Raw genomic sequence first — 27,571 nt, 5'->3', positions numbered from 1 at the left:
CACAAGAAGCCAGGAGGGGAGGGGGCGCAGCTAAGAGAGCAGATTCAAACTGGCCAAAGTGATATTCCATATCATGTAACGTCATGTCCGGTATGATAACTGGGAGGAGCTGGCCGGGGGAGGGAGGCAGCAATCGCGGCTCGGGGACGGGCAGCGTCGGTCGGTGGGTGGTGAGCGGTTGTATCGTTTGTGTTTCTGGTTTTTCCCCTTTTCCTTTTTATTATATTACCATTATTGTTATTACTACAACAATCATCATTATTATCATTATTATCTTATTTTAATTATTAAACTGCTCTTATCTCAACCCACAAGTTTTCTTTATTTTGCTTTTGCTCTTCCGATTCTCTTCCCCATCCCACAGGGGTGGGGGGAGTGAGCGAGTCGCTGCGTGGTGTTTAGTTACTGACTGGGGCTGAACCACAACAGATGCACACACATCCACTCAAACATTGTCGCATATTAACACAAGCCAAAATTGCCTCTGTATATTTCACAAGGAAGAGCGAAAATTACGAGTTATCATTTGTATAGGCAATGACTATTGACCAAGTAAAACATAATATTGAAACAGTATTTAGACAATACAAATTCTCTTTTGTCTTGCTGAAATTGCTCTTCTATCATTTCATAACTGACTTTATGTCAAATTTTTTTTTATTTTGTTGGGATTTGATCACTTTGTATTTGTAGTTACTGATCATAGTACAAGGAATTTCTTCATCAGTGAGACAGTTTTCTGTAAGAAAGCATCTTTTCAGTAGAGTTGGGGAAGAATGGTAAATTAAGCAGTCTATTGCTCAAAAAAAGTCATAGTTCTCATTGACTGCAGATTTTATTTCTGGCTTCATACTACCAGAAAGACGGATTCTGCGGTCAGTTATTCTGGCTTATATTGTAAAAAAACCCACTACTTCCAAAAAGAAGGGGGTATCACAGAATCCCAGGTTGGAAGGGACTTAAGGAATCATCTAGTCCAAACTTTCTAGGAAGAGCAGAGTCTAAATAAGATGGCCCAGCACCCTGTCCAGCCAAATCTTAAAAGAGTCCAATGTGCCCAAGTCATCCACTTCCCTGGGGAGATTATTCCAATGATTGACTGTCCTCAGTGTGAAAAATTTCCCTCTCGTGTCCAATCGGAATCTCCCCAAGAGCAATTTGTGTCCATTCCCCCTTGTCCTCTCCATGTGACTCCATGTAAAAAGGGAGTCTCCATCTTCTTTGTAACTACCCCTTAAGTACTGGTACATGGTGATGAGATCCCCTCTGAGCCTCCTTTTCTCAAGGCCGAACAAACCCAGTTCTCCCAGCCTATCCTCATATGGCAGCTTCCCAGTCCTCTGATCATCTTGGTGGCCCTTCTCTGGACCCCTTCCAGCCTGTCCACATCCTTTTTGCACATTGGGGACCAGAACTATACCACAGTACTCCAGGTGTGGCCTGACAAGTGCTGAGTAGAGTGGGATAATGACTTCTTTCTCTCTGCTGGCGATGCCCTTTTTGATGCAACCCAGCATCCTGTTGGCCTTCTTGGCTGCAGCAGCACACTTCGCTCATGTTGAGCTTCCTGTCCACCAGGACCCCCAGGTCCCTTTCCACAGAGCTGCTCTCCAGCCAGGTGGATCCCAGTCTGTGCTGCACTCCCAGATTATGTGTTCCCAGGTGCAAGACCTTACACTTGTCCTTGTTGAACTTCATAAGGTTCTTGCTGGCCCACTCCTCCAGCCTATCCAGATCTCCCTGCAGAGCAGCTCTCCCTTCTGGAGTGTCTACTTCCCCACTCAACTTGGTGTCATCAGCAAACTTCATCAGGCTACACTTGATGCCATTATCCAGATCACTTATGAAGATGTTGAATAACATTGGGCCCAATATCGAACCCTGGGGGACTCCACTAGTGACAGGTTGCCACTTGGAAAAGGAGGTATTTACCACCACCCTTTGGGTGCGGCCTGTCAGCCAGTTCCCCACCCACTGCACAGACCACTTGTCTAGGCCATAACGCATCAATTTCTCCAGGAGGAGGCTGTGGGGGACTGTATCAAAGGCCTTGGAGAAGTCCAGGTAGACAATATCCACTCTTCACCCCATGTCAACCAGGCAAGTCACTTTGTCGTAGAAGGCCACTAGGTTTGTCAAGCACTATCTGCCCTTAGTAAAGTCATGTTGGCTTTATCCAGTCATGTGCTTCATTTGATTTGTGATGGCCCCCGGGAGGATTCGTTCCATAACTTTCCCAGGGATTGAAGTAAGACTGATGGGCCTATAATTACCCGTAGCCTCCCTTGAACCCTTCTTGTAGATAGGGGTAACATTTGCCTTCCTCCAGTCCTCTGGGACAACCCCCATTCTCCACGACTTCTTGAAGATTATGGAGACTGGCCTCGCAATGGCGTCACCCAGCTCTCTCAACACCCTCGGGTGGATGGCGTCAGGGCCCATCGATTTGTAGGGGTCAAGCTCCTGTAACAATTCACGTACTAACTCTTCCTTCACTGATGGTGGGTTGGTGTTTGGACCAGCCAGGAATTTAATTCCCAAAGCCTGGGACCCAATAGTGTTGGTAAAGACAGAGGTGAAGAAAGTGTTGAGAACCTCTGCCTTTTCAGCATCATTGGTGACTGACTCTCCTATTCTGTTTAACAGTGGGCCTATGTTTTCCTTCTGTTTCTGCTTGTGGTTGACATACCTGAAGAAACCTTTCTTGTTATTTTTGACATCTACGACTAGTTTCAATTCAAGTTGGGTTTTTGCTTTTCTAACTGCATCTCTGCACACTCTGGCAATGCCCTTGTAGCTCTCAACTGATAATCCTCCACTTCTCCATCTCTGGTGTGCTTCCCTTTTGGATTTGAGTAGACCCAGGAGGTCATGGTTGAGCCAAGGGGGCCTCTTCCTCCACTTACTTCCCTTTCCTTTATAGGGGATAAACTGGTTTTGTGCTTCCAAGGGAGAGTTCTTGAAGAACTCCCAGCACTCACTAGCTCCTTTATCTCTTTATCTTCCATGGAAGCATCCCATGGAATCTCTCCCAACTGAGCTCTGAGCGAGCCGAAGTTTACTCTTCTAAAATCTAGAACCCTTGTCTTAGTACTGACCTTCAGCATGCCCAGCAGGATCCCAAAGAAAAAAAAAAAAGATGGAGTTGTTTTAGAGTGGTTGAATTCAGTTACCTTACTTCAAATTTACTAACAATTGGTCCCATAGACTTCAGCAAAACCATAATTAATAAAAGACAGTCAAAGTTGCTTCCTGACAGCAGTCATCTTTGAAGAACATGGTTTTATGTGCTTTTATTTTAAAGGCATCAGAGCATAAGAGGTTTTGAAGTGGCAGTAACTACTGTTAAAATATCTCAACATGGCAAGAGAAAGTATTCTGCATATAAACTGTAACTATAAACATATCTACACCATGACACCTACCCTTATTATAAGAACAAGACCCAAACAGTAGCAGACAATGACCCCTAAAAGAGGAGGGGAAAAAAAGAGAGAGCAGCTTTCCCAACAGTTTTTTCATAGAATCATTAATGTAGGAAAAGACCTCTAGGATCATCAAGTCCAACCACCAACCCAACATCACCATGCCTCCTGAACCATGTCCCCAAGTGCCACGTCTACATGGTTTTTTGAACACCTCCAGGGATGGTGACTCCACCACCTCTCTGGGAAGCCTGTTCCAATGCCTGACTACTCTTGCAGTAAAGACATTTTTCCTAATATCCAATCTAAACCTCCCCTGATGCAACTTGAGGCCATTTCCTCTCGTTCTATCGCTAGTGACTTGGGAGAAGAGACCAACCCCCACCTTACTACAACCTCCTTTCATGTAGTTGTAGAGAGCAATAAGGTCTCCCCTCAGCCTCCCCTTCTCCAGGCTAAACAACCCCAGTTCCCTCAGCTGTTCCTCATAAGACTTGTTCTCTAGAACCTTCACCAACTTCGTTGCCCTTCTCTAGACACGCTCCAGCAACTCAATGTCCCTCTTGTAGTGAGGGGCCCAAAACTGAACACAGGATTCGAGGTGCGGCCTCACCAGTGCCAAGCACAGGGGCACGATCACTGCCCTGCTCCTGCTGGCCACACTATTCCTGATACAAGCTTTCCTCTAAGTAAAGCTTTTTTCTTTACCACTGAATACAGAACAGAAGAATCGGCCCATTCATTAAATTCATACTGTGGGAATGTTGACTTTAATGCACCAGTTAGAGGAAAGACGTCAAAGAATAAAAAGCTGCATATAATTTATTGTACCAATTTTAAAATGTACCATATTAAGGCAACATAAGAGTTGCTCATTTTTATGTCTTTCCATTAAATGCTCATGCACACTATTCTTGAAACAGCGACTTGTTAAAAACTCCAGGAAAGGAACAAAGCGGACCAGTAAATATGAAGCATATAATTTTCAGCAAGTTCTGTGTTATTTAACTCTGTTTTAAGTTGTCCATCAGGAAAGAATACCACCGCTAAGGAGGAGGTTGCGTTCTTGGTAGCAACTCGTAGGAGAGCCAGACAAACACAAAGGTCTGCCTAAACTAAGAGCTAAGACTCCAAAGTAAACCTCACAGCTCTTGCTCATAACAATAATTTTAAAAGTCATCCAGAAAAGATGTATTTTATTTTTCCAATATCTACACATTATTCAGGTTCATAAGTCAGCCACTTGAAATGTAGGAAGTGGGAGATTTAAGAGGTTTTATACAATTTTAATTCAGCTCCCGTAAGTCCATTCTCTGCAACAAATAAGGATCCGTGCAGGAATGTGAATTTAGACCACCAAGTACTTCCTAATGGCTGAAACAATAAATTTCTCAGCAGACACTTCTGTAGCCCAAGGGGATTTTACCTGCTTAGCATCCATGACCTGCTTTATGGAAGAGGAGATCACAATACACCTTTTCACAGTGAAAAGCATGAGGCAAACTACAACTAAATGGCCAGTAGCTTTTTCTTTTACTATCACTTATCTCCTACCACTCCTAAATTGCCTAAGGCCCCAGTGGCTTTACCTGCCAAATACTGGAGGCTGGCTCTGGCTGTTACTATCACTCACACCAGGAGAGTCACAGGCACTAAACAGGGATTCACCATCACCTCATTTCTGATTACTGATGACTGATTGATAATCAGGGTTTGTGAATGCTCAAACCAGAACTACTCCGCCTTAATATTCATAGAATCATTAAGGTTGGAAAAGACCTCCAGGGATGGTGACTCCACCACCTCTCTGGGCAGCCTGTTCCAAACAGGCTATTCCTCCTTAATACTTGCTTAACTATGAAGCAAATCAACATTATGAGAGGAAGAACAAACAGCCCAGAAAAGCAGAATATTACACTCCCATCAACCAGCTTTGACCACACATTTTCACATGCATTTTTGGACTGCACAGCAGGTTTATGCAATCCCACCTTTTAGCCCAGCAGTCTACTGTGCCCCAAAAATCAATCTGTCATTGTGCCAGAATTGTTTTTGTGGTGCTATTCTATGGATCACTCTAGGGAATTAACTTAGCTGAAAAAACCAAGCACTTCTTTTTGCTGTGCTGTTTTTCAGACACATTAGCTCCTGATTAAACCCACAGCAGACCCAAATAAACACTGGAAGGGATAGTGAAAGGGAAAGAGTATCTTGCATCAGTAATTGCTGACAAAGACACAGCAACTTTGGAGGCAGTAGCATTAGTAGCTGGCAAACTTTATTCCCCCCTTGTGTTCTTCACAGAAACAGATGAAAACATTAACTGAACTGAAAAAAATAGATCCAGTAAAGAAGACACGGCTCAGTAAATGAGCAATGCTAAAGAACTCTACAGGGAACCGCACACAGAGATATTAATATATACAATTGGGTAGGGAGGGAAATGATAGAGTTAGAACTGTTATGACTAAAACTTGTTGCTTTGGGGGAGTCAGAAAGGCTTCAAGACAAGCAGCTCCTAAACAAATTTATGAAGACAACATTTGACCTTAGAAAAGCAGATGTACAGAACCATAAAGATAAGGAGCTGCAGAGCAAACACTAAACCAGAACAGACTATCCCTCAAGGACAGTATATACGTGAGCTCAGAACTGAGTTTGTGCAAAAGCAAAAGTTAACTAGTGGGCACAGTGAGGAAGAATATATCCTTCATCCAGAGACCCCTGACGACCACCCGGAGACACCAACAGGCATGCGCAAAGGACATTTGCACATGATAATGAGTTCTTGGAACATTAATGAATATGTATATATTTTGTTGAAAAACTAATGAATATGTATGTAAAGCTTGTATAAGTTATGCAACTAACCCTGTGCGGGCACACGCATTAGGAGGAGTGATCCCCTGTGCATCCAGCGCTGCAACAAAGAATACCTGCTTAATAGTCGTTCAGACTATTGAGTCCTGATTTCAGCTTTTCACGGCATCAGAAAGGAAAAGACAGAGCATGCCAGGAAGATGCAAAATGGATGAATGGAGGAAGATATCAACCAAACTGAAAGGGGAATGGGAGAAAAGCAAAACAACGACAAAGAAAGGAGTACAACATGCTGAGAAAAATCAAGACAGACAGTACAGCACAAAGAGCAGTACTGTTAACAGATCAGAGAGGGTATCATGCATCAGATAGGCTATCATGCCTTCATCTTTCTCAGAGTAGAAAGCCAGTAATTCACCAACTCTCATTTTGGGCATTAAAAGACTATTATTCCTCAGAAGATCCAACTCGGTTTGGCAGCCTGGAAGATCTTCCTTTGGCAGCTGCGATCAGCAGCACCTAGACTAATTTGGAATAGCTTCTGTAAAGCAAAGCTCTATTCACATATTCCTTACTAGACAGAGAGCATACATGGAATCAGAGTTTAAAAACTCCAGAAACTTTATTCATACACATGGATTCAAATTTCCCCTTAATGGATCACAAGTACCCTTTTTGCCTTCCTTGCAAATACTGGTTCCTTCCTACAGATACGGTTTCATGGCAGCAAGGTGAATCTAGCAGACATCTGTCATGGAGAGGAGGCAATCTACCCCAGCCCAACCCCATGTTGCTGGTTTTTGGTTGGGTTTTTTGTTGTTTGCTTGCTTTTCCTGCTACCATGCATTTTCCTATTACCTTGTCTCTTCACATGACACCCCTCTACAAGAAGGGTCGGAAGGAGGATCTGGGGAACTACAGGCCTGTCAGCCTGACCTCAGTGCCAGGAAAGGTCATGAAGCAGATCATCTTGAATGCCATTACACAGCACATGTGTGGGACAACCAGGGGATTGGGCTCAGCCAGCATGGGTTTATGAAAGGGAGGTCCTGCCTCACTAACCTGGTCTCCTTCTATGATAAGGTGACCCGCTTAGTGGATGAGGGGAAGGCTGTGCACGTTGTCTACTTAGACTTTAGTAAGGCCTTTGACACTGTCTCCCACAGCATTCTTCTGGAGAAGCTGGCTGCTCACGGCTTGGACAAGTGCACTCTGCGCTGGGTTAAAAACTGGCTGGATGGCCGAGCCCAGAGAGTGGTGGTGAATGGAGTCAAATCCAGTTGGCCTGTCACGAGTGGTGTTCCCCAGGGTTCAGTGTTGGGGCCAGTCCTGTTCAATATCTTCATTGATGATCTGGATGAGGGAATTGAGTGCACCCTCAGTAAGTTTGCAGGTGACACCAAGCTGGGTGGAAGTATCGATCTGCTGGAGGGCGGGAAGGCCCTACAGAGGGACCTGGACAGGCTGGATCATTGGGCCGGAGCCAATGGTATGAGATTCAACAAGGCCAAGTACCAGGTCCTGCACTTCAGTCACAACAACCCCATGCAATGCTACAGGCTTGGGGAGGAGTGGCTGGAGAGCTGCCTGGAGGAAAAGGACCTGGGGGTGTTGGTTGACAGCCAGATGAACACGAGCCAGCAGTGTGCTCAGGCGGCCAAGAAGGCCAATGGCATCCTGGCTTGTATCAGGAATAGTGTGGCCAGCAGGAGCAGGGAGGTGATAGTGCCCCTGTACTCGGCACTGGTGAGGCTGCACCACGAGTACTGTGTTCAGTTTTGGGCCCCTCAGTACAAGAAGGACATCGAGGTGCTGGAGCATGTCCAGAGAAGAGCAACGAAGTTGGTGAAGGTTCTAGAGAACAAGTCTTATGAGGAGCAGCTGAGGGAGCTGGGATTGTTTAGTCTGGAGAAGAGGAGGCTGAGGGGAGACCTTATCGCTCTCTACAACTACCTGAAAGGAGGGTTGTAGCAAGGTGGGGTCGGCCTCTTCTCCCTAGTAACAAGTGATAGGACGAGAGGAAATGGCCTCAAGCTGTGCCAGGGGAAGTTTAGGTTGGACATTAGGAAAAACTTCTTCACTGAAAGGGTTGTCAAGCATCGGAACAGGCTGCCCAGGGAGGTGGTTGAGTCTCCATCCCTGGAGGTATTTAAAAGAAGGGTAGACGTGGTGCTTGAGGATATGGTTTAGTGGTGGACTTGGCAGTGCTATGTTAGTGGTTGGACTCAGTGATCTTAAGGGTCTTTTCCAACTTTAACAGTTCTATGATTCTATGTTTTTCTCCTCTTCTTTCCCTATAGCACTGCCGTATATACATCAGAAGTATGTCCATAGCAGCGTCCAGAGAATACAACCCTCTTCTCCCTGGGGATCATATCAGTCCCATCTTTGCAAAAATTTGGGGAAGTAGGATAGATCTTTTACTCTAGAGTTTTCATCAATTACCTCCACAAAAACACCACACAGCATTTATATGGCTCCCAGTAACACTTGAAAACAATCACCTACTATAAACACACCAATTTTGCAACATACAATTGGAAAAAGTATGATTTGAGGAGAAAACTTTAAATTCTGTCTTGTTTGACAGGTAAAAAGTGGTTCCTTTCCACAACAGTCAAACTAGCATCTTGCTCCTATCAAAAATACGACCTACACTCAAGCCTCATTGAAACAAAACAGAGGTAACTTGGTATTTCGCAAGCTTTCAATCTCAGAAATTACCATTGACCTCTATTGTTCTGTTCCTGCAGGTAAGGTTATCTGATTTAGACAATGGCCTAGAGTGCTGTGCAGCCAACATCGTCTGACATCATTTGTCAAGTGGTTCTCTCAGGTAGATGCAACTTAATGGGAAATTTCTCTTTCCTTCCAATTATTAAGCTGCACAAAAGTTGCCTCTAAAACTATTTCTCTTCTAGCTGCCAGGCAAGAGCACCATCTGGTGTTCAGCTAATTAAACTTTCAACCTGGTTTTTTTTTGTTTGCTTGGGTTTTTAATTATGTTTCTTGTTTGGGGTTTTATTTTGTTTTGTTTTTTTTTAAGCAAACTTACTCTGCGCTGGATCTGACTCCAGGAAATAGGCACAAAAATCTGCAAAGCAAGCTATGAAAAACTCCTTTAATTGGGGGGAGGGGGAGCAGTAGAAAAACTGAAAGAACTTGCTGGGATTTTATATGCAAATATTTCCCCCTTAAAAAAACAAACAATGCAGTATTTGCGGTATTATATGACTTCTTAAAATATTGTCCATCTTGTTAGTCATGGGTAGGCTGTAAACAATTCTTGCATCTTCAGGGATCTTAGAGAAAAAACGACTGCTCCCTCACCCACTGCCAATTATGTACCACCCTGTACGAGTGTTACAACCTTTCACAACACTGTATATCTTCTTGCTACCTTCTGGCTGTTCTCTCAGTGCAGAAGACAAAATCCTTCCTGCTTCTCACTCTTTATAAAAAGAACACCTAGTAAATGCCTCCCAGTTGTTCACCTTAACCATTTTCCCTCCCAGTTGTCTGAACTTTCACTTACTTGCAGGCCCTCTAGTATGAGACACAGATTATCTACCAGATCTGCTCCTAATTGTTATGAAAATAAACATGTCTCTCTGCCTATGAACCATAGAATCATTAAGGTTGGAAAAGACCTCTAGGATCATCAACTCCAACTGTCAACCCAACACTACCATGTATCCTGTGTGCTACTGTGCACAAGACAGGGCACAAAGGTAAGTCATGCAACATGTGAACTATATCTCACTAGAAATTTTATTCCATCCTTCATTCAATCACTAATTTTAATTCAAGGTTCGAGAGCTCAGGGTAGTTGTAAGTCTGCACTAGTTTTTCACCTTCTAAAAAAAAAAACAAAAAACAAACAAACAAAACCCAACTTTGACTACCATTCATTTTGACACACGCTCTGTTTTAACAAAAAAATAAAAAAAATTTTGAAAGATGGCAATGAAATTGGCCAGAACAGCTCTCAAACACATTTCCAATTTATTAAAGATTAAAAGCATTCCCAATGTTAGCAATAGCACATCGTGGCCTATTTAAACCTGTTACACAAGTGTTTAGATGTAATCTGTTATGACCCTTTATGAAAGAGCTAGGTCCTTTGCAAGGAAACACTGCCAGTAATAAATGGGGTAAATAAGACATTCACCTGACAGAAAAGTAACAGATCACACTGTAAACTGTAAAAACAGTTTAAGTAATACTTAAAGGTATTAAGTAATACCAGATTGTTCTTGTAAGACTGATAATCGATACACAGGCCAATTAACTTAGCAAAGGGCTTCAGTTAACAGAAGTCAAAAGGACTTAACGTTCTGTATTTATGCAGATGTGCTATGGATCCTCTCAAAAATATAAATTCTGTTTACACCACTTGCTAGAGTGAAAAGACATGTAAAACTTGAATTTTAGATATTGTCCTGGTTTCATCTGGGATAGAGTTAAATTTCTTCATAGTAGCTAGTATGGGGCTATGTTTTGGAGTTTTGCTGGAAACAGCGGTGATAATGTGGAGATGTTTTAGTTGTTGCTAAGTAGCACTTACACTGGTCAAGGACTTTTTCAGCTCCCCATGCTCTGCTGGGTGTACAAGAAGCTGGGAGGGGACACAGCCAGGACAGCTGACCCCAACTGACCAACGGGATATTCCATACCATATGACGTTGTGTTCAGTATATAAAGCTGGGAGAAGAAGAAGGAAGGGGGGACATTGGGAGTGATGGCGGTTGTCTTCCCAAGTAACCGTTATGCGTGATGGAGCCCTGCTTTCCTGGAGACGGCTGAACGCCTGCCTGCCCATGGGAAGTGGTGAATGAATTCCTTGTTTTGCTTTGCTTCCGTGCGCAGCTTTTTCTTTACCTATTAAACTGTCTTTATCTCAACCCATGAGTTACCTCATGTTTACTCTTCCGATTCTCTCCCCCATCCCACCAGGGGGGAGTGAGCAAGCAGCTGCGTGGTGCTTGGTTGCTGACTGGGGCTAAACCACGACAGATATTCAGAAAATATTTTTATGGAGAAAACATGCCAATCTTCTTTTTAAAATGTAAAAGTGGGGGAGGAAGCTGTACAGACTAAGAAACTCAACAGCTAACCCACAATTAAGTTATGGAAGATGTACAATTCACTGTAAGTTGAGAGGAAACATGCATTGGAGTCTTCAGCAACTCCAGAAACACCAGAGGCTTTCTCGGGGGGGGGGGGGGGGGGGCGGGGGTGGGAAGGTACCCCAAAGCAACAACCAAAAAAAACCAACCAAAAGAAGGTAAAAGCTCCCCCCCAACACTACAGACCCTATTTCTGATCTTTCCCAGCTACCAGGAGAATTAATAGCAATTACAGCCATCATGAAGAACAAAAGAACCCACTGGAAGAGGTGGTGGAAAGAAAATCAGAAACAACAGAAGACTTGTAACTTCTATAAATATATTATCAAGGTTTAGTTCTTCAACAAGCATCATCTTACCTGTCTGTTGGAGTAATAAAGCTAAAAGACAGCAGCTGATTCCAGAACAGGTCATTCTCGGAGATGGGCTCAGCTCCTGATAATTTTTTTAAGTACTCATTTTCTGGAAGCTCACTGATGCTGCTGCTATTTGCTCCCATCTTCTTTATTTGCCAACTCCCTTTCTAAATGTTCATTTCTTAAAAAAAATAAAAAAGAGGAACATTTAAAGTCTTGCGCAAATAAAGAACAGACAGATCCTAAGTTAGCTATCAGTAAAGCTTTAGTCCACTACCTTGAACAATTACTGAAATGTAGAAAACAGGCACATAGGAAGGCATTAAAAAGGTTTTCTTTCAACAAACTTAGGACAGTAACACCTTCATCCAATTAATTTAAAAGTTACTGTGCTATATATACTGCAGTCATCGTCTCACGTGGATTTTCATACATTACACCCAGCAAGACATCAGTGTCACAGTTGTATCAACATCAAGGCTACTACCAGTGGGGAAAACTGCAGGGAATTCACAATTTAAACAGGGGTGTTAAGCTGACAAGCGATTCAAAACTATGTTTTCCAATTGAATATGCACAGACAGCTAGGGAAATTACTCCTATTGCCAAGAAAGGGAGTCCATCATACAGCTAATTCCTGCATTCCATCAATGATCTACACCTTGAAAGCTCCCACCTTGCCAGACTAAGCGCAGCTGTTATCACTGCCACGCAAATAACCTGCACCAAGTGAGGAACGGTACTACTGACTATACATGAACCTCCTGATCTTTATAAGACAACGTGGTTGGTTCCAGTCAACTACGGGGGGACTAAAAAATGAACACATCAGAAACACAACGGCTTTTTGAAGCAACACTGCAGAAGTTGGTAGAGATGCGCTCCAAAACCTCTTTTCATTACTAGCTGTATTGTACTTGTTCCGTGCAAAGAATGAGATTTCAATTCTCCACGCTGCTTATCAGCGCTTAAATTTATAAACAATTTAATTAAAGAAAAAAAAACCCACAACACTATTAACTATGAGCCAGGGATGCTCCCAAGCATCATATCTTTCCAGGATATCAGCTTCAATAATCTTCTGTCTTTTGAGAAGAAATAACTGTGACTAATAGCTTAAAAAGTTTATATTGAAAAAAAAAAAGCACCTCCATCAAGATAAAAGCACTGTGCAATGTATTACTCTGTAATCTAAATACTGGTATAAGTTGGCATAAGACATAAGAACAGGGACAGCAATGTTAGAAGATCCAAGCTACTAGTCATCAGCAACTCCTCCCTTAGTCTCAATAACGACATAGGATCTGTTTCAAGAATCACTCCAGTACTGATTCTTAGAGGCTCATCATCTTTACAGAAGCAGTTACTTCCAGAAAAGACCATTCTAGTAGCAGTTAATAAAGAAAGGTATAAAAATGAAGACAACTTAATAAAAACAAACTAGGAGATGCAATGAAGAGCTGCAATGTTTGCAGCTTTCATGGAGGCTATCTGAAGAACTTGTATCCCAGTGTTTAAATGTTCCACCCCCCCATTGCTCTCAGTGTAGTCTTTAACAGTCCATTGTATCTTTCGATTTTCCCAGAGGCTGGTGCGTGATAGGGGATGTGATACACCCACTCAATGCCATGCTCTCTGACCCATGTGTCCATGAGGTTGTTTTGGAAATGAGTCCCATTGTCTGACTCAATTCTCTCTGGGGTGCCATGTCGCCACAGGACTTGTTTTTCGAGACCCAGGATAGTGTTCTGGGTGGTGGTAAGGGCACGGGATATGTTTCCAGCCGGCCGGTGCTTGCTTCCACCATTGTAACTACATGGCGCTTGCCTTGGCGGGTTTGTGAGTGTATGATATAGTCAATTTGCCAAGCCTGCCCATATCTGTATTTCAGCCATCATCCCCCATACCAAAGAGGTTTTACCCGCTTTGCATGCTTGATTGCAGCGCATGTTTCACATTCATGGATAACCTGTGCAATAGCGTCCATGGTCAAGTCCACCCCTCGATCATGAGCCCATCTGTATGTTGCATCTCTCCCTTGATGGCCTGAGGTGTCATGGGCCCACCGAGCTAGAAATAGTTCACCCTTATGTTGCCAGTCCAGATCCACCTCAGCCACTTCAATCTTGGCAGCCTGAACTACCTGCTGGTTGTTTTGATGTTCTTCAGTGGCCTGACTCTTGGGGACGTGAGCATTCACATGACGTACCTTTACAACCAGGTTCCCTACCCGGGCAGCAATATCTAGCCACAATGTGGCAGCCTAGATGGGTTTTCCTCTACACTGCCAGTTGCTTTGCTTCCATTGCTGTAGCCAGCCCCACAGGTAATTTGCCACCATACAGGAGTCAGCTGTTTAATTCTTTCCATTTCCAGGCAGCTACTCCAAAAGCCCACTTGTACCCTTTTGGGTCCTTGAAATACCCTCTCCTGAGGTAGTCTATGCCAAGTATGCACAGAGCCTCTGGGCCGGTCACGATGGGGTGCTTTTGCCACTCCTTCCCGGTTAGGCTCATTTCGGCCTCCAATACAGTTAGTTCTTGGGATCCCCCTGTCACTCCATCAATGCTGATGGGTTCTGCCCCTATATAGTTTGATGGCATTAAGGTGCACTGTGCGCCGGTGTCCGCTAAAGCTTTATGCTCCTGTGGGTCTGATGTGCCAGGCCATCGGATCCACACAGTCCAGTAAGCCCGGTTATCCCTTTCCTCCACCTGGCTGGAGGCGGGGCCCCTCTAGTCTTGATCATGGCAGTCACAACTCACTTCCTGTAAATATGAATCACAAGTGTGTCTGTTAAGATCAGAAGGAAAATCAGCACTTCTACTCCTCTGTCTGGGGACCTGCTCACTGGGAACTGGAGCAGCAGCTTTCGTGGAAGAGCCTCCCTGAGTGACTGTTTTTCCTTGCAGCTCACTTACCCATGCCTCTAGGATCGAAGTAGGTTTTCCATCCCACTTCCTCATTTCCTCTCCGTGGTAATGCAGGTAAAACCATAGGGTGGCCTGTGGTGTGTATCCGCTCCCTTGAGCAAAGGGACGCTTACTCTTAATGGCTGAGATACTGGTCAGTAGAGGTAGGGATTAGGACATATCTTCTTTGAGTTGCTAGACCTCTTGGGACAGTTTCTAAATAGCAGAGATGGGCGAGGAGGAGATATTTCCTTCATATTCCTGGAATTTATCTATCAACTCCACCACTGTTGGTGCCTCGTCCTCTCTCCAGGGCATTACTGCCAATGAGTTTCCACGCATCAATGGTGTGCTCCGTACAAACTTCTGCCACATGGGTCATGTGCACTGGGCTTCATCTGGATCTTTGGATAACTGTTGATCGTCCAGGACACTATAAATCACCTCAAGCATGGCTAGTTCCCTCAGGTACTGGATACCTTTCTCCATGGGCATCCATTTTCCTAGGCGAAATACAATATCTTCTTTGAAGGGGTACCTTTCTCTCACACCTGACAGGAGTCACCTCCAGAGGCTGAGGGCTTGTTTCCCTTTTCCAATTGCTTTATCAATGCCCCCTTCCCCAGAGAGGGATCCCAGTTGTTTGGCTTCCTTACCCTCTAGTTCCAGACTACTGGCCCAATTATCCCAGCACGTGAGCAGCCAGGTGATAATGTGCTCACCTGAACGACGGCCAAAATCTTTTTGTATATCCCGCAACTCAATCAAGGATAGGGATCGGGTAGTTTCTGTTTCTTGTACATGTTCTTCCTCTTCCTCCTCCTCTTCTTGTGATGGCCCTGGTTCTTCATCATCCCGTTCTAAACGAGTTGACTTTCTCTTCCAAGATTTCTTCTTGAGTATAGGGGCAACTGATACTGGCACAGGTTGGTCCTCTGATTTAGCTGCAACGCTTGTCACCAGGGTTGGAGTAGCCGCAGCGCCTGTTGTGGGGTTTTGAGTGGCTGCAGTGCTTGTCGCTTTCCATGTCTTTGTCTTTTTAGATCCAGAGGCCTTCTTGTCCTCTTGGGGGTACTGAACAGTGTTAAATAGGGCTCGATAGGCATGGGCCAGGCCCCAGCACATTGCAGTGATTTGTATCTCTCTGGAATTGCCTGGGTGACAACATACTTCCTCCAAATGTTCTACTAATTTTTCAGGATTCTGCACTTCTTCAGGGGTGAAGCCCCACGACACTGGGGGTGCCCACCGTCTTAGGCATTTGCCCATGCTATCCCACATGCCCTGCTACTCGTAACTATCAAGCCTTGGGGCAGATCTCTGGATGATATTCTTAAATTGCTTATTAACCTTAGACAGAACTGACACCGTCTGCCAAAGCAATACCAGAAAATATATCTTAACTACCCAAGGATGTTCAAGATACTGAAAAGTTGTTGTAATGAAGGAGGAGACGTTATATAAGATGGTAGCTAAGGTGCCATTCTGTATTTCCTCCATAAAAAAAACTCTCAGAGGAGCAGGTATAATTGCTAATTGTCTCCATGAGGTGGTACCTGAAGTACAGTAACAGCTTCCATGCAAGACCCAAATAACCAATAACGGTTAAAGCCAGTATTTTAATAATAAATCTCCTAGGCAAAACATCTCTAATCACTGCAGAGCACAGCAAACTGAAAAAACCAACAGCAATTTTTAACATGTACTTTACAATCAGCGTCGTAGAGACTGGACAAACTAATATTAAGAACAGATTAATCAATGCCGTGACCAGCAACTGTTGTTATCTCAAACCCTTTGTGCCCCACGTTGGGTGCCAAAAAGGACTGTCGTGGTTCAGCCCCAGTCGGCAACTAAACACCACGCAGCCGCTCACTCACTGCCCCCACCCCTGTGGGACGGCGAGAGAATCGGAAGAGTAAATGCACAAAAAACCCCAAAACTTGTGGGTTGAGATAAGAACAGTCTAATAATTACAATACAATAATAATTATAATTATTATTACGATAATAATAACCGTAAATATGATATAATAAAAAGGAAAAGGGAGAAAGGGGAAAAAAAAACAGAAACACAAACGATACAACTGCTCACCACCTGCCGACCAAGTCTGCCCATCTTGAGCTCCAATTGCCCCTTCCCTCCCCTGGCCAGCTGCTCCCATTTAACATACTGGACATGACGTTACATGATATGGAATATCCCTTTGGCCAGTTTGAATCTGCTCTCTTAGCTGTGCCCCCTCCCCTCCCGGCTTCTTGTGCACCTGGCAGAGCATGGGAAGTTAGAAATGTCCTTGACTAGTACAAGCACTACCCAGCAACAGCCAAAACATCTGTGTGTTATCTCAACATTGTTGTCATACTAAGTCCAAAGCACAGCGCTATGCCAGCTGCGGTGAAGAAAATTAACTCTATCCGAGCTAAAACCATGACAGATATTTAGAGCAAATGCACAGTACCCAAGTATTTCAGAAACAACAAAATGCCAGCACAGACATAGGATGCTATTAAGTAATAAATGCGTCTTTAGAAGGTGAGATCCTACAAAAATAAGGAAAAAGTTTATTATTTTGTAATTTTTTTTGTAGGGGACAGTATAGGCTGGGAAAATAAGCCCAAAGCCCCTCATTTAACACATTTCCCCAGCAATACGAGAGCGATGGGAACAGGTTGCAAGCTAGTTCTTTAAGAGCCTGCATACTTTCCTGCAGTATCCCAGTACATTAAATTCCGTTAAAACAAATCCTCCAAAACAAACAGTGCTTTAAAAGCAAGTTTTAGCAAAATATTTATTGTCTCTTTTCAGAGTCAGTGTCAAATTCACACTGTCCTAGGACATGTCCACTTCTGTGGCCAAAGCCATACTCTTGAGCAACAGGACAGGCTGCTGGCTAGAATCCTTTGTGAGCTCTCCCTAGCACCCGGCTGGCACCTTCCAAACTGCAGAGAACGTTTTTTTTATTCCACAGTCCTTCCTCAAAGTGACAGAAAAATAAGGTACTAGCTGATTTTTTTCCCTCTAAATAAAATAATCATCAAGCCATGGAGATCTGTCAAAAGAATCCAATTATTAGCTTGAGTTCTGAATACTTGTAGAGCTAGTTAGCAGATATGTGGACTTTGCAAGCTTTGCCTTTACTCATTTGTGAGCCAAGAAATCTTAGAGCCATCAAATAAACATGCAGATTTTTCTCTCTGTTATATCCTGGGAGTTTTTTTTCCCTCTCTTAAGAACATTATATTCACTATACTCCTCTAAAGTAAAAATCTCAGCAAATTCTACTGATACTGTAGATGGCCATACTTAGAAACAAAATACAATGGGTGTAACAAAACATAAATTCCTGATGGAAGGAGTTGGCTATCTCAAAACTTGCTGAAGTGCTCTGCGATGACTTTACAATACAACCTGAGCACCCTCAGCTCCTACAACCTGAACAGCCATAGGCCCAGTGTTATAGTAAGACATTTCTGAGGAACTCCAGCCATCAGGTGACAGAGGAAACAAGTCTTTCCTTCAGAGTTCATGAGTATCCTACAGGACAAATGTCTAAAAATACTTTAAAATCATTAAAAAAAAAATAATCAACATTTAATTTCCTGGCATTTTAACAACAGTAACAGATTAACCCCAATGCTTTAACTTAGATGGTTACATGCTATCCATGACCTCCAACACATTTCCAAGACAGATGCTATTAAATAATATTAAATTCCAGTCACCATCTTAAATAATTTTCAAACATGCTATTAAATAGCAGATGTTTCTTTTAGAAACAGCTGCCTTTAGCTGAAAAGATCACTCAAATAAAACACATAACCACTTAATCAAAAGCAATTTGCAAATTTCGGAGGCACTACTGCTGTGCCTCTAGCACTGTATGCTAGCTAAGACAGTAGAGGTTCAAGTCTTTAGATGACATAAAAGGTTGGTCAGTATTTGGAACACTACTACCACGGTATTTTTTAAGTAGTATCTAATCCTCACTTATCCATGATTTTCCCTAAACTTGACTTTCACAACAGCCCCTGCTGCACAGAAAGGCTACTCTAGGGGATCCCAAAGTCAATTCTGAACACAAGGTTAAACAGATTCTGCTTCCTCACATGCTGAGGTGGGATAGCCACAAGAAACACCAAACAGTAGGAAATCCCCTTTCCCTCCAGAAAAGTCAGTCCTAACCCCAGCAGTAAATTACCAATGAAAACTAAAATTTCTTTTTTTTTTTTGAAATACACTAAATAAATGCATGGCTCATTAAAAAAAAAAAAAAGTTAAGTCTTCTCTTGAAAAGAAATTAATCTAATTATTTGCTCAAAAAAAATACAGACATAATTTATTAGCAAGTCATTTACTGTTATATGGTATTATTACTTTCTAAATAAGCTGGGAACACCCCCAAAGAATCAGAGCTTGGGCTACAATTGACATGCTCTATTAAACTCAACATCTGCTTGGTCCCAGAACCTGTTTCCATGATGCTGAAGCAGATGCTTCAGAGCAAAGACAAGGGAGTTTGTTTTGCACATCAGGACTCATTCCAGTCTCAAATAGCTGGGGGTAGATATAAATCCCGTGCTTACTGTCCCTTCTAAAAGATTTTAATATTCATTATTAACAATGTTTACAATAATATAATTTTTCCTTTTCAAGTTAAAAGCAATTCAGCAATACATATGTGCTGTGTCTGAGCTCATAACTCAAGGTATAGTACGTGTACTGTTGAACTTCAAAAAAAACTTGTCACACTCTCTAAGCCTTCTAGTGAAATAATTTCATACACATAATTATAGTTCTATTCAGTATTACATCTCCTACTGGTGTCACAACTTAAGTGCCAATGCTGATATTTTGCTAATCCGTCCAGTATAGCCAGCTCCCCCTTCCAAAACTATCCTTGCCACGATTGTCTGACTGATTCTGCAGACAACCTGAATAATGCAGTTCATATATACCTTTTTTTTTAATAAATACTTTGAAGTGTAAGAATTTGAGACAGTCATGCAGGCGATTTTACCATGCCATCTGAGATCCGGTCTCTAGGTTGGGTCTTTAACACAACCTTGTGAAAATAAATTAAGAAGTGATGCTATTATACATTTGAAAACCTAACAGAATTTCATTTCCATACATAACAGCACTTGGGTTACCTTTATAGTTTGCTGCTTTATGAACTAAAACAAATGGACATTGTTTTCCTTTCAAGCAAAGCAGCCAATATCACTGTAAAGACAAGAACATCTGAGATGCGATGCTGCTTATTCAAGTATTAGCAAAGCTGCTGCACTGAGGTTTTTGGCTGATTCCTATTTGCATCCAAGAACTGTAGGTTTCAGACCATCTTTCACCTCTGAGACACTAAAACGTCCTACAAAATCCTAATGTAAAAGTTCCTACACAGTTATGAGACTACTGCAATATATATATAATTCTGCATGCAACAGAAGACACAGAAGATATATTGACTGTAGGTATTGTTCAGCTCCAATAGATGAATTTTACTGTCCACACAATATATTTGAATTCTGTCTACTCATTCATATTACAATAGTATTTATACCTAAGGATCAAATGCTTTGTGGACTAAATATCCTACACAACACTTACCTACACAATTTACAAACAGATATCGCATCCACAGACACAGAACAGTCTAAAAAAGAAAAAAAAACCACAAACTAGAGTTCATGGGCATGATCAGAGTTAGTCGTCTAAAGCATGCCAGAGTTAGTGCTCTAAAGCAGCTGCGCAGCCCTAGTGTTTGTTCACAGGAAATATTTGTTTAATGTGTTTCATCCTGCTTTACTAGAGCAGGGAAAGCTGCAGTAAACCAGGAGCCCTGCTTCTTTTGCCATCTTTATTAAGATCCTCAACTTTCTGCTCCCAGCAAATCAGCTTTTGCAACTCACTAGCCTCTTTCTGTCACAGTCTCAATTCTCTGTCCTAGCTTATTCCCAAATACAAGATGTTCCTATTTTCCAAGCAGCACACAAAATATCTCAAAACATCTCTAGGCCCACTGAAAGGGAGGTAGTCAAACCAAAGACAGGAGGTCAAATAGGTCACTGCTGATCTGAACAAGTGCTTGCATGTACTGCTTTAATCCTCACTGCTCTGCACCTCGGCTTCGCTAAGGCACATTTCATCACATCCCAAAGACTGCAAAATCTTCATGACATAAGAGATGTTATTTCTGTCCAGCAGTAAACAACCATGCAGCACTTTGGGACATGACAAAAAATGGTCCAAATAAAAACGTTCACCTAAAGAAACACTGTCACCGGGTTCCCCAATATATCTAAAAATCATAATCTTTTTATTGATTAACTTTAATTGCTGCTAGAAACACCTATGATGTCCCTACAGAACAATTTTCCAAGAGGAAAGTGAATTGGGTACCACACATACCCAAAGGTACCAGAAAAAGACTAACAGATCTTAGCTGTAGAAATGAACATTGATACTGTAAAACCCCAAAAGCTTTGATTTCAGCAGCTAAACCACATTTTCTCTTCATACCCTCCAGTTGCTTTCTGCCCACTTGCAGAAAAGAAGCCAACAAACAGTAAGTAGACCTTATAATTCCAATCACAGTTAAGTTAGTTCTCCGAAGCATACACTTATATATCTGCAAAGTGGCAAAGTTCCCTTAATAAGGATGGCTTTGCAGCTTTCCTGGCATATAAAGTGTTTATTCAACTGCACTGCTCAGGAAATTCTTTTGGGGAAGTTTTGGTGCTGTTAGTGAGGCTGGAGAAAAGAAAAAATAAATTAAAAAACCGCACAACCACGCACCACGCACAGAATGTGATTTGCTCTTTCTTCAGAGATAAAAAGCAGTTATACAAATATTTCCTAATACCAAGAGATCATTCATTAGATTTCACACATACTCCAAAATGAGGTACAAAAGTGTAAGAATTGTGGTTTTACCAATTAAATTGGTAAAATTTTGCTAAATGAAACTAATGATGCAGAAATATACAGCAATGAGAATTCATTCCCATAAAAGGGATCGGGGAGGGGAAGTCTTTACAATCCTCAGAATTTAGGAATTTTGGCCATTTTTAATCAGAGAAAAGCACTGAAATCATCTTAGTTTTTAAAACATGTTAAGGAGTCAAAGTATTTCAGCTATAACTTAATGCCTGGCAATCACCAAATGCAATCAAACCATTACTAAGAATTCACCTTCTCTTATATACCAGTCACAACCAAGCAGCAGGGGAGATTTCAGAATGGAATAAATGCATCCTTCATGACTACAATTTAAAAACATTTCCTACTGTTTTTAAGTTAATTAATTACTCAGGGAAGACTCTTTCTGCTAATCTTACTTTTCACTGTACTGATTTGTACTTTTCCTCTCCTTTTCTACTGCATATTTGGCAACCACTCCTTTCTCCAATTCCCTTTACCGATGCCTCTTACTTTTCCATGCTGAAAGTCTTCAGACACATACAAGCACCAAAAAAAACCCCCTCCCACAAAAAAGGGTTTTGTGCAAAGTAGGGGGAGACAGGCAAGCTGTTTTTGTGAAAGATGCAACATACAAGCTCTTTGAGAGAACCTGGTTAAACATAAAGGGGTTTATCTTGGCACCCTGCGGGCAAATATCTTTCTTAGCTGCTCAGATATTGGTCAAATTCTCCATTTCTCCTTTATCCACTATTTTTCAGACTCTACCAAGTCTGATGGCTACTGCCTGGGGTCATGAAAGTCTTCACTATATCTACAGACCTTTAATATATTTTTGCAGCAACACAGCACACCAACCATTCACCAGGTACCAAAGTGCATTTCCTTAAAACACAGTACCTTAGGACAGATGTACTTTTGAACAGCAATAAGAAACGCAAACCAATTATAAAGTGGTCCATGCAATGCTTAAGTACTAGAAAAAGAAAACCACATCTTAAAGTCTTTAGGTAGTTCTCAAGATAATTTAATCCGACTTGTCCACTGTTTACTCTGTGGGATGAACAAACACAGCACCTTTTTTGGTCCTCCTGACCAGTAACTTGTTCTAGTGCCTTCCTCTTCTGTAGCAAGAGCCTGAACAAAGCAGCAGGTCCTTATGACTTCCACTGAAGCCTAAAGAGTCTTGCACATCGCAGAAGTGATTAATTTTGATAGCTTTACTGCAGGCAAAGAAGGCCCCTCATAGGAAAGGCAAACAGCTGAAAAAAAAAAACCAAACCAACAGCGACACTAGTGTTTTCTGCTCCGGTTCCTTTTCCACAAGCATTTTACATGGGAGTCAGTTGTCAATAAAAGCCTAATTCTGAAGAGGACAATCTGCTTACTTCGCATCCCACCTACAGGACAGTTGTTCTGCTCACAACCGAAGAAGGGGTTTTTCAAGACCTTCTTGGTTAGGTTGCATATTTCAAGCAGAAGAAATCAGATGTGAGTGAGCCCAGACATTGTGGTCGTTGACCAAACTGCTCGACAAGAGATGCTATAAATCACCTTAGTCTTTGCTGGTTCACCCTACGGTAATCCCACAGTTTGCTGATTTTTAATGAAGTGTTCTGAAAAAGAGGTGACAGGAAAAAAATGAAAACCTAAATTCTATAAAGGAGACCGAGATGTACAGCTTATGCATTTTGTCAGTGCCATCTCAGGAACCTAACACATTCTCTTTCATTCTTTATAACAACATATAATCACTAACCAACAGGTTACTGTTGTGGTGATCAAATCTACTAATTTTGATCACTAAGGAGATGCCTGTTTGCCAATCTCAAAGTATCTTATTTCAAATGAACTACTTAGTCACCTTCACACCCTTGTCCTAAACTGGAAGTACTGACTCATGGGGGGGGAACCCTTGCTCAAACTGCCTTTCTCTAAAGTTATACCAGATCCAAAAAAAGCCATTCCTTCTTAATGTTCCAACCTTTTGCCTCGGAACAAAAACATCTGATACAGAGCGCTCTAAAATATATGAAATTGCTACACCGGTAAGCAAATATATGCTTGTGGCAAATGATAATCTTGTTTTGAAGACCTAAAACCCAAAACTATCATATTACCGTCCACCCCGTATTGACCCTTATATTAGCACACAGCCATCAAGTGGGGTAAGAAACCCGTTAAGTGACACAACTGATTTTTATTAAGCTTATTTGTCCTCTATCCCTTCAGTCACAATGTTTTGTCAGAGACAAGACAGCTGGTAGGTATTAAGCCTCTTGAAGGAGCTTTTGCTGATGGGATGCACATCCCACAAACACTCTTCTGTTAAGAAGTTGATGTCACTTCAGAGAGCTTCCATTTAACTTTTACAGGTAAATAAACATTTGTGCTGGTTTTGGCTGAGAAGGGGTTAATTCTCCTCACCGTGGGGGGTCGGCTACCTTTCCAGCTTCCCATGCTCTGCCGCGTGGCGGGGGGGGGGGGGGGCTGGGAGGGGCAGGGCCGTTGTGGGGGCAGCTGACCCCGACTGGCCAATGGCATGTTCATTCCATACCATGTGACACCATGACCAGCATATCAAAGGGGGGCAGTTTGCAGCTGGGAGGAGATGTGGCATTGGGTTGTGAGCAGCTGTGTCGTGTGTGGTTTGTTTCAGCAGTTCATTCCCCCCCCTTCCCGCCCCGGGGTTTTGCACCTCTCGTTGTTCTCCTTTACATTGCATTTCTGTTGTTGTTTCTTTTAATTTTAATTATTAAACTGTTCTTATCCCAACCCACGAGTGTTACCCTTCTGATTCTCTCCCCCATCTACCGGTGGGGGAGTGAGCGAGCGACTGTGTGGGGCTGAGCTGCCAGCTAAACCACGACAGTCTTTTTGGCGCCCAACGTGGGGCTCAAGGGTTGGAGATAATAACAGCTGCTGGTCACAGCACCATGTTGTCCTTTTTGCAGTTGGTGTTAAAGATCGGTGTTGGTTTGTTTAATCTGCTGTGTTCTGCTGTGATTAGTAAGGTTTGGCTACGAGATTTGTTATACAAACACTCGTTTTCAGCTTTATCTGGTATTTGGGGTTTTTGCTGAAACCCTTACTGTACTTGGGATACCACCTTGTTGAGGCAATTAGCAATTATACCTCCTCCTCGAGAGATTTTATATGGAGGAAATACAGAATAATATCTTTGCAACTTTGTTCTATGATGTCTCTGCCTATATTACAACAACCTTTTTGTATCTTGAACATCCTTGGGTGGTTAAGATGCACTTATTGTTAGTTTTTGGGCATGTTGTTTTGGTTTTGAGTAAGCAACTTAAGAATATCACCCAGAAATCTGCCCCGAGGCTTGATAGTTACGAGTGGCAGGGCATGTGGGATAGCATGGGCAAATACCTAGGGCAGTGGGCACCCCCAGTGTTTCAGAGTTTCACCCCCGAACAAGAGCAGAATCCTGAAAAACTAGTAGAATATTTGGAGAAAGTATGTTGTTACTCTGGGAACTCCAGAGAGACACAGATAACTGCAACGTGCTGGGGCCTGGCCCATGCATACCGAGCCCTGCTCAACAGTATTCAGTGCCCCCAAGCGGAAGAGAAGGCCTATGGATTGAAATGCAAAGTGACTGGCACTGTAGTCACTCCAGCCCTGACTACAGGCACTGCAGCCACTCAAACCCCCACGACAAGTACTGGAGCTGGCTCAGAGAATCAACCCATACCAGTATCAGTTGCCCCCATAAACAAGATGAAATATTGGAAACAGATGTCAACTCGTTTAGAACATGATGATGAAAAAGCAGGGCTGTCACGAGGAGAGGAGGAAGAAGTAATAAATGAAATAGAGACCACCCGATCCCTGTCCATGAGCGAGTTGCGAGATATGCGAAAAGATTATAGCCGTCGTTCAGGTGAGCACATTGTCACCTGGCTGCTCCGATGCTGGGATAATGGGGCCAGTAGCCTGGAACTAGAGGGAAAAGAAGCCAAACAAATGGGATCCCTTTCTGGGGAAGGGGGCGTTGACAAAGCAATTGGGAAAAAACCACAAGTCCTCAGCCTCTGGAGGTGACTCCTGCCCGGAGTGAAGGAAAGGTATCCCTTTAAAGAAGATGTTACTTATCGCCCAGGAAAATGGACAACTATGGAGAAAGGCATCCAGTATCTAAGGGAATTAGCTGTGCTTGAGGTGATTTATGGTGACCTGGACGATCAACGGTCATCCAAAGATCCAGATGAAGCTGAGTGCACATGACCCATGTGGCAGAAGTTTGTACGGAGTGCACCATCTTCGCATGGAAACTCATTGGCAGTAATGTCCTGGAAAGATGACGAGACACCAACGGTGGCAGAGGTGATTGATAGACTCCGGGATTACGACACAAATATCTCTTCCTCGCTCGTCTCCGCTGTGGAGAAACTATCCCAAGAGGTCCAGCAACTCAAAGAAGATCTGTCCTGCTCCCCACCTCTACAGAGTAGTGTCTCAGCTGTTAGGAATAAGCGTCCTTTGGCTCAAAGAAGGGGATACACACCACGGGCCACCCTATGGTTCTACCTGCGTGACCACAGAGAGGACATGATGAGGTGGGATGGCAAGCCTACCTCGACCCTAGAGGCACAAGTGCGTGAACTGCAAGGAAGAACAATCACTCAGGGAGGTTCTTCCACGAAAGCTGCTGCTCCAGTTCCCAGTGAGCAGGTCCCCAGACAGAGGAGTAGAAGCGCTGATTTTCCTTCTGATCTTAACAGACACACTTGTGATTCATATTTACAGGAAGTGAGTTGTGACTGCCATGATCAAGACTAGAGGGGCCCCGCCTCCAGCCAGGTGGAGGAAAGGGATAACCGGGCTTACTGGACTGTGTGGATCCGATGGCCTGGCACATCAGACCCACAGGAGCATAAAGCTTTAGTGGACACCGGCGCACAGTGCACCTTAATGCCATCAAACTATATAGGGGCAGAACCCATCAGCATTGATGGAGTGACAGGGGGATCCCAAGAACTAACTGTATTGGAGGCCGAAATGAGCCTAACCGGGAAGGAGTGGCAAAAGCACCCCATCGTGACCGGCCCAGAGGCTCTGTGCATACTTGGCATAGACTACCTCAGGAGAGGGTATTTCAAGGACCCAAAAGGGTACAAGTGGGCTTTTGGAGTAGCTGCCTGGAAATGGAAAGAATTAAACAGCTGACTCCTGTATGGTGGCAAATTACCTGTGGGGCTGGCTACAGCAATGGAAGCAAAGCAACTGGCAGTGTAGAGGAAAACCCATCTAGGCTGCCACATTGTGGCTAGATATTGCTGCCCAGGTAGGGAACCTGGTTGTAAAGGTACGTCATGTGAATGCTCACGTCCCCAAGAGTCAGGCCACTGAAGAACATCAAAACAACCAGCAGGTAGTTCAGGCTGCCAAGATTGAAGTGGCTGAGGTGGATCTGGACTGGCAACATAAGGGTGAACTATTTCTAGCTCGGTGGGCCCATGACACCTCAGGCCATCAAGGGAGAGATGCAACATACAGGTGGGCTCGTGATCGAGGGGTGGACTTGACCATGGACGCTATTGCGCAGGTTATCCATGAATGTGAAACATGCGCTGCAATCAAGCAAGTGAAGCGGGTAAAGCCTCTGTGGTATGGGGGATGATGGCTGAAATATAAATATGGGGAGGCCTGGCAAACTGACTATATCACACTCCCACAGACCCGCCAAGGCAGGCACCATGTGCTTACAATGGTAGAAACAACGACTGGCTGGCTGGAAACATATCCTGTCCCCCACGCCACCGCCCGGAACACTATCCTGGGTCTCAAAAAACGAGTCCTGTGGCGACATGGCACCCCAGAGAGAATTGAGTCAGACAATGGGACTCATTCCTGAAATAACCTCATAGACACCTGGGCCAAAGAGCACGGTATTGAGTGGGTGTATCACAACCCCTATCATGCACCAGCCTCTGGGAAAATCGAAAGATACAATGGACTGTTAAAGACTACACTGAGAGCAATG

At 43.2% G+C, this 27,571-nt stretch overlaps 1 protein-coding gene across 3 annotated transcripts in view; it reads right to left on the bottom strand.

Annotated features, from left to right (window-relative positions):
- The window catches only part of LOC135310828 (dymeclin-like), an 89,923-nt gene that overhangs the window by 43,465 nt on the left and 18,887 nt on the right, over window positions 1-27,571 (bottom strand). For 2 of the 3 annotated variants that reach the window (XM_064439867.1, XM_064439865.1), the window contains exon 2: window positions 11,734-11,911. The exons of the other annotated variant lie outside the window; for it this stretch is intronic. In XM_064439867.1, the coding sequence (XP_064295937.1) occupies window positions 11,734-11,873 (140 nt within the window). In that variant the 5' untranslated portion in view covers window positions 11,874-11,911. The remainder of the gene's footprint in view (window positions 1-11,733; window positions 11,912-27,571) is intronic. 3 annotated transcript variants of the gene reach the window in all.

This window comes from Phalacrocorax carbo, assembly GCF_963921805.1.
Source record: "Phalacrocorax carbo chromosome W unlocalized genomic scaffold, bPhaCar2.1 SUPER_W_unloc_14, whole genome shotgun sequence".
NCBI classification, from domain to species: domain Eukaryota; kingdom Metazoa; phylum Chordata; class Aves; order Suliformes; family Phalacrocoracidae; genus Phalacrocorax; species Phalacrocorax carbo.
Note: the sequence above shows the minus strand (reverse complement) of the source record. Positions and strands in the feature narration are given on the sequence as shown.